Source organism: Anopheles funestus, chromosome 3RL, assembly GCF_943734845.2.
Source record: "Anopheles funestus chromosome 3RL, idAnoFuneDA-416_04, whole genome shotgun sequence".
NCBI lineage: Eukaryota > Metazoa > Arthropoda > Insecta > Diptera > Culicidae > Anopheles > Anopheles funestus.
In genome coordinates this window covers 33,843,296-33,850,494 of record NC_064599.1, presented here as the reverse complement: position 1 = coordinate 33,850,494, position 7,199 = coordinate 33,843,296, and the positions used below count along the sequence as shown (strand labels likewise).

Genomic DNA, 7,199 nt, shown 5'->3' with positions numbered 1-7,199 from the left:
AAATTACAATCGTGAAATATTTCACGCATTTCTCGCTGCATACCTGTGGCCACAGCTTATGCTTTCAAAACAAAACAGCACAATGGTCGTCCGTCGGAAGAAACGTCAAACAAAATGACAGTTCTCCTAGGAGGACAAAATATAAACAACCAAACAAAAAGCCGCTAAGAAGAACAGTTTGTTTCGTTTGTGTGCCGTAGTCGGTAAATTAATTACGGTCTTGAGATTTTTCTATTTTCCCTGTGATAATTAGTGTTGGTTTGTGCCAGAATTTACATTATTGGTACTTATACTTCGTTTGGTATATATAAAAGAGTTACTTGAAACTCAGTCTATCCGGTGAATCGCTTCAAGGACTAAAGGCTTCTTGCACATAATTGGTTGAGGCATCTCCCGTTTGCCTTGAATTAGAAAGTTGAACTTTACGTGTTTTGTGGCTGCTTTGGTGCTTCTCGATAGTTCATTCAAACCAGTCCAAGTGAAACAGTTTGCCAAGAGATGATGCAAATGAACAACATCAACCTGACCGAAAGCGCACGGAGTCAAAATGCTTCACTGCATCCTACATTGGTGAACTACAAGTAAGGAAAATGGTACCCAAACTGCGTTCAATGAAATTACAACTAATTAGCTTTGCCAACTTGGCTATTCAACAGAATACAGACGCAGAAGGAAATGCCCGCAAGATTTATTTTTGAATGCGCTCAAAAATTGGAATTGAAACCGCTCACTTCTGCCACGGCAGCAATTTTGTACCATCGGTTTTTCAAAGAACTTGACGACGCGGAATATGATCCGTATGTGAGTATCAGCAATAAATTAGCGTTCTTTCGTTTGTACTTCTTTTAGGGTCGTTCAAGTAGTTTCAAGAGACTGGCTTGTGCAAAGACTTAACTGGCGACAGGTTTTCAAGTGCACCTTTTGTCTAGTAATATGATTATAATGACTAAGCTATGATTAATTTTTGTTTCACTACCTAAGTCTTTCAAACTGGATTAAACCACTTTGCCCTATGTATGCTTTAAGGGAAGCTTTACTGTACTGAAAATTTTTTCTTTTGAATATTTAGATGATCGCCTGCTCATGTTTGTATCTGGCCGGTAAAATCAAGGACGATAAAGTGCGGAAACGGGATGTAATCAATGTGGCCCACAATACAATCAATCGGGGTGCACCACCACTCGAACCATGCGACGAGTATTGGTCGATGTGGGATACGATAGTGCAGGCGGAACTCTTCATAGCACGCGTGCTTAAGTTCGATATGACGATCGTGCATCCGCATAAGTACATGCTGCACTACATGAAATCGTTGCAGGATCTGTTCGGTGCCAAGGAGTGGCACTCGATGCCGATTGCAAAGGCCGCTGCTGCGTTCCTGCAAGATTTTCATCACAGTAACAAAATCCTCAATTACAAACCGGCCCATACGGCCGTATGTTGCCTTGCCTTAGCATTCCAAGTGTATGGCATACAGGTGCCGTTGATGGATGAAACGGATGAAACCACTCATTGGTACAATGTAGGTTGCAAAGGAGTTTCCTCAGCATACGGATAATTGAAATAATAATTTTGTGTTCTTTCGATAGGTATTCTGTCCGGAACTGACGCGTGAAACATACTGGGAAATAATGGAAAATATCATGGACATGTACAATATTGAGACAATCATCGGAAAGAACTGATGCCATTAGCATTTGGCACAATTTCTCAACGACCTTAACGATGGTGTGAATGTAAAAGTATTTAGGAAGCAACACTTCCAGCAGTCCATCATCTTCATCAGGATTAACGTCATCGAAAGAAATGCCATTAGCCAAATCTCCATTACTTCGTGATACTGAATGACAAAACAGTGATGTTCTCTAGACAGTTTCTTACAGCTGGAAGAATTATCGTTTAAGCATTAAAGAGGCGATATATAATTAATCAAAGCACTTTATTCGGGTGCGCAAATAAACATTTTTTTCTTTATCCTTACACTTAACAGGTGATATGTGATATTACTTTTGTTAACAAACTTCGACAAAGCGCATCCGTACACATGTTCATGTTCTATTTTATTATTTCTTCCACTGCACTTTTTGTTTATTTTAACATAATATTTTTGCCATCATATTAGTATCATAGTTTTGCTTTTTACTGCAAACACCACCCGAGAAGTCGTGTGCTTTTGTTTGTATGTGTGTTTAAAACAGTTTTCCTCCATTTATTCCCTATTGGTTTCGTTTATAGTAAATGTACACCAAATGTTTGTTTTTTTTTTCTTAAATTCCATTCCACCCAGCTGATGGTTTACTCGCAGCACCTGTGGTGTGGAGCGTAGTAATTTAACATTTATTTCTTTTTTTTTGTAAATTTTTCTGGTGCTTGCCTTGCTGTTAGGCTAACAGTTTTAGAAAGCGGTTTTGCTTCGAAACCGGCCAATGTTTTGCGCACGTACGACGAAGTGGCTCTGTTAGTGGTGGTGGCACTATTCTAGTTCAACTGGTTCAGGATCGTTTTGAAAGTCCACTGCATTGGTTTTTGGATGTATCTTTTAGATACGCTAACAATACACATAGGATGCCTGCTTCGGCGGTGCTACTCTGTGCGCACTATATTCTGAGTAGTGTTGACATTCGTTATCTACATCATTAGAGTTCCACTGGTTTTTTGTTTTTTTTCTGTGCGAAAGGTACAGACTTTTGCCGGATTTTGTTTTCATCAAACGATCTCTGTAAAATTACCGAATGTGGAGATGTACCCTTCTTTTATCTTTGCCTCATTGTCACAAAAATAATCGATTTGTGAAAACTTGCAAAATCAAAAAAAAAAACAAAACATAAGAGTTTGTGAACAAATTCTGGTTTTGGCATGGATTCGACGGGGATTCGTTTTGTGTCAAAGGAAGCGAAACTAAAATTAAGCGTATAGGTATAGAGATAACGATAAAAATAGCATAACGAAAATTATTCCTTTCGTAGCAAAGGGGAAAAATACTGTCTAAAAAGGAATGTCAAAATTGATTTCCTTCGCTGTTGTTTAAAACATTTCTAGCAGAAAACAATATCTATTACAATGTGATTAACCTTATTACGATTACGATATCGGACCTCTCGAAAAGCAGCCCCCGGTAGTTTCATTCGGTAGTTGGAGTTTGTATGTTTGTGTATTTTTAAAACAATTATTTGGCTAACGTTTTTTTGTTTTAAAGCGATCCACGAAAAAAAAAGACAAAATTGGTAAACCAAACAAATCCGTGTTCAGAAAGTTATGCTCAAATTGCATACACTTTATCGGTATATCCTGTTGCTTCATGACACTTGTATAAACATAATCTTTGATCAGCTTACTTGGCACATGGTATACGAAGATGAAACAATGCCGTATCGTATCTGTAGAAAGTGTGGTAGAGTTTTTGTTTTTATCCTTTTAACGTTGCCTTCTTTATCCACCCTCGGTTTTGTGCTACTCTACGTGTGGAGGATGTGTAATTCAGCAATCATTGCCATTGTCCACACATTGTCACCCTTTTATGATAAAATTATCATTATAATAAAACTAAACGTTAGTGTGTGTGCTTTCTGGACTAGATTTCAAAATAGAACATACGTTTCCCGTTCTTCATTTCTGTTTGCTCTGCGAAACATAAATACACAGTTTTACACATAAGCTGATGTGGATCGTTCCAAGCGCAGTGGGTCGCTTGTAAAGTCTCCGACTAACCGAAGCGTTGCTAATGCTGGCAAAAGAGGACCGATCGGAGCGTGTAACAAATGTACAGGTAAGCACGAAAGCAAACCGTCTAAAGTGCCAAACAATAACAATGTCCCCATTACCGGGACTTGCCGGACAACTTGTGCATGTTTCCAAATGATAAATGTGTGTTGTTAAACAGTCGCACTTGTTACCGGGGGAATGGCAATGGCCAATGGCTATCAGAAAGCGACAACCATTACCTTCCCCGCATAACACAACATAGCACCACACACACCATTATCGGCTTGTACGTACTTCATTCAATCAGATTATTTTAACTCCAAATTCCAACGCAACTAGTTGATCCCTTTTTTGTGCGATCAGTTTCCTAATGTATAGGCTGTTCCTTTAGCTGTTTGTTCGTTTTGCTTATACTTTTGTTTTGCTACTTACGCTTTCACTAGTTCTTCACTCACAGCAATGTTTACAAACGTTTCTGTTTGTTCCCCATTTTTATATCGCTTCACTATACCGGCCCCATGTCAAATGTCTTAGCAATGCAACTGATAACTAAATAAGTTAATCTGCTCACGTTAGCCACTTACATAAAATTAAGGAGGTTTCATCTTTCGTTTTTTGCAGTTTGTTTGCATTGAAAATAAAATTATATTATACTTTCTTATATTCTGTCACTTATTAAGGATTAAAATAAATACCGTTTTCATCTGTCGATCCGTACGTTTTCCTTTTGTTGTAACCTTTCTAAACCCGAGCAGGAAGGCGACTTGCCACAAGACCACACCCAGTTTTGCCGTTTTCTTGCCCCTTTCCTTCAAGCTCGTCTTACTCGACTTCCTGCTACCGTGCGCTATCCTATACACTAATGGCCATAATTCACACGTACGCCATTAACCCGCCAGTTCTAGCTTTTTTGCGTTGAATTTTAACTATAGCACAGTTTTTTTTGTTTTTTTTTTTATACTTGAAATAATTATGTACAAAGGTAAATCCCAACAATAAATTGAAAGCTTTCCTATTCCGGTTTCGAAACGATTCCTTGCAAGAAGAAAAAAGCATTGACACCGGGATAACGTGTGTAACTTAATGGCAAATATTGGGGTCAAGTGTTTACATCGATCGGTTTCAATATTTTACAGGCGCAAAAGTACTTAAGCATAAATAACGTTCCAGCACAGCAATAAACCATCCAGTAGCTTTCCTTTTGCACGCTGCGCAATGGTTTTCCGTTTCTTCGTGTCCGTTTGTAGGCAACAAACCAAAAAAACAAAACCGTTTTGCGCAGAATGTAGAGAGCATGGGTTCAGACAGGGCAGGTGATGGGTAAGAGAGATAGTTTTGTCCAAAACAAGAAGCAAAAAGTGTCACACTTTGAACTGCATTATCGGCGTCAATCCATTCGATGACAAACGTTCGCTTACTTCTTCTTGCCCAACATTTCGCGCCATTTCATGAACTTTTCCTTCTCCTCCTCGAGAAACAGTGCTTCTACGCATGCCAAGAAGTAGTCCGTTCCGAAGCAGCCCTCCCTACATAGTGGTAAAGAAAAAAAGAAAAAAACAAGTGTTTTAGTACAATGTTTGAAATACAAGTTAAAGTAAGCAAAAATTGTTTTTTCAAAAATGTTTGTTTTCAAATAGATGCTTCAAAATATTCATTATGAAAAATATCCATGAACCATTTTGTTAAACAGCTTCAAATCTCAAAAATATTTGTTTGAATTATTCACGGTGATAAAACATCGGAAGAATACTAAGCAAAATTAAAAAACGTACATAAACGTAAGAAAAGATAAAAAAACACAAAACAAAATTTAAGATAGAAAAAGTGTTTTAAAAATTCAACAAAATTCAAACTAAACTGTACGCTAGTGAACAAAAACAAGCTTTCACTTAAATCCGATTCAAAAACAAACAAAAATAACTTAAATACAACAATTATTAAAACAAAAACATACCATTAAGTCAAGAGAACTAAATGCATGAAACATAAAAAACGGGTTTGCTGATGGTACATATTTGGTACTGGTGCCGATCGATCGTTTCACTGGGTAGTCTTTCGTATTCGAAGTTAAATCGAGCGATGCTTCAGCATCAAAAAACAACAGTTTTGCAGCTCCTTCGGCAACACGCTGACATGCTTCAGGTGACCGTTTGATTTTGTCCCGCAGCCAGAAAGAGACACTGCTTTCGTCGCGTTGATCGTTGTTCTCGTGTGCTTGTGTCGTATCCTGGTGCAGATCCTGCTGCAGATCGTCACAAATGCTCTCAATTGTCGATAGGGTAGGGTTCGGTCAGGACAGGAAAGTGGCACGAAAGAGACGCAGCGTCACCCGGGATGTACCGGTGGGTTTTATAACGTGTTCGGATCAGCACCGTTTAGTACCTTTATCAGTGGTTTAAAATTCTCGATCTCATCCGTTAGCTGTAACGCGTCTATACATCCCTTGAAGTAATCTGTCGTGAAACACTGCTTCCTGTGAAAACAAAGGTGATAAAGATGGGGGTAACCATCCGAGGTGGTTTAGTTTTTTGTTGTCTTTTGTTGAAGATCGGCATTTTTCCCCATGTTAGTAATTGTTACACAGTTGTCTATGTGGAGAAGGGATTTCGATGGATTAATTGTAAGTAGGTTATGATGGAGCTTAAACAGCAGAAACAAATGTTATACGCTTCGTATATCTTATCATCTTACTATAAGAGCGATGTGTGCTATTCTTAGAAGCAAAATTTGGGAACTGTCAGTGAGGATTCTGCAGTGGGAATTCAAATTCAACTTCTGATAAACATCAAGGCAGATCCAGGCAAATTGAGGCAGAACCTGAAGAAAATTGCGGAGCAACAGTTCTCTAATCTGTTCAGAGCTGGGATAAACTCTATGACTCTTTCGAAATCCCGATCAAGTTGATGAATCTTGTATAAATGATAATGGCCAATATCACATGTAATGATCTAAGGATAAATCTCAGGATCCTTAACATCAAGGGTGGTGAAAAGAAAACTCTCAGGACTCTTCACTAAAGGGTATAAAGAGGACCGTACAAGACCCTGGTGTGGTTTTTGATCTTGGTCAAGAGGAATCTTTGAGGACAGTCTTCCAGAAGTCAATTCGGATATTGGAATACGCTGATAAGATCTCCTCCTATCTCCTAAGAGGACCGACAACAATATTGAGCTCGCTTGGATAGTAGCTTTCAATCGGTAATACTGTCGCGGAGATCAAAGCTGGGATTAAATAGAACCATTATGCTCTTTGTACTCATATTTTAGACATGAAATCTGACCAAAAATGACCAACACCTTGTTCCGCGTTCGAGAGGCCCTGTTTATAGTGGACAACCAATGGAGTCGATGAACGACTAACTCGCTAAGCCTCGTTCGGCTCCGCATGTTATTAGAATGGTACAGGACGACCCAAAGTCCTTAAAGTCTTGTTTTGGATGTCGACATGTACAGAGGTGTTTAAAGTCTGTACTCGACTGTGAGAGATTCAGACTTCTG

General features: G+C 38.7%; 2 protein-coding genes across 7 annotated transcripts in view; one reads left to right on the top strand and one right to left on the bottom strand.

Moving 5' to 3' along the window:
• Positions 1-148: 148 nt before the first annotated feature.
• On the top strand, positions 149-2,828 carry LOC125770347 (cyclin-Q). Its single transcript, XM_049439809.1, has 4 exons — positions 149-581; positions 657-801; positions 1,070-1,522; positions 1,590-2,828. Exons 1-4 carry the CDS (start codon positions 499-501, stop codon positions 1,683-1,685), a joined length of 777 nt encoding a protein of 258 aa, XP_049295766.1. The 5' UTR covers positions 149-498; the 3' UTR covers positions 1,686-2,828.
• Positions 2,040-7,199, bottom strand: part of LOC125770348 (ion transport peptide) — a 37,211-nt gene continuing 32,051 nt past the window's right edge. For 5 of the 6 annotated variants that reach the window (XR_007419180.1, XR_007419182.1, XR_007419184.1 and 2 more), the window contains exons 3-4: positions 5,657-6,175; positions 2,040-5,228 (exon numbers count right to left, since the gene is read on the bottom strand). Coding sequence is in view for 1 of the 6 variants with exons in the window: in XM_049439810.1 (XP_049295767.1) it covers positions 5,117-5,228 (112 nt within the window). In the remaining 5 variants the exon portion in view is untranslated. The remainder of the gene's footprint in view (positions 5,229-5,656; positions 6,176-7,199) is intronic. The other variant, XM_049439810.1, reaches the window with a different exon arrangement.

Coding starts and splice junctions, on each gene's coding strand:
- LOC125770347 (XM_049439809.1), top strand. CDS start 499: ATGATGCAAATGAACAACATCAACCTGACCGAAAGCGCACGGAGTCAA. Junction 802..1,069: donor ACGCGGAATATGATCCGTAT/GTGAGTATCAGC, acceptor TTGAATATTTAG/ATGATCGCCTGCTCATGTTT. Junction 1,523..1,589: donor AAACCACTCATTGGTACAAT/GTAGGTTGCAAA, acceptor TTCTTTCGATAG/GTATTCTGTCCGGAACTGAC.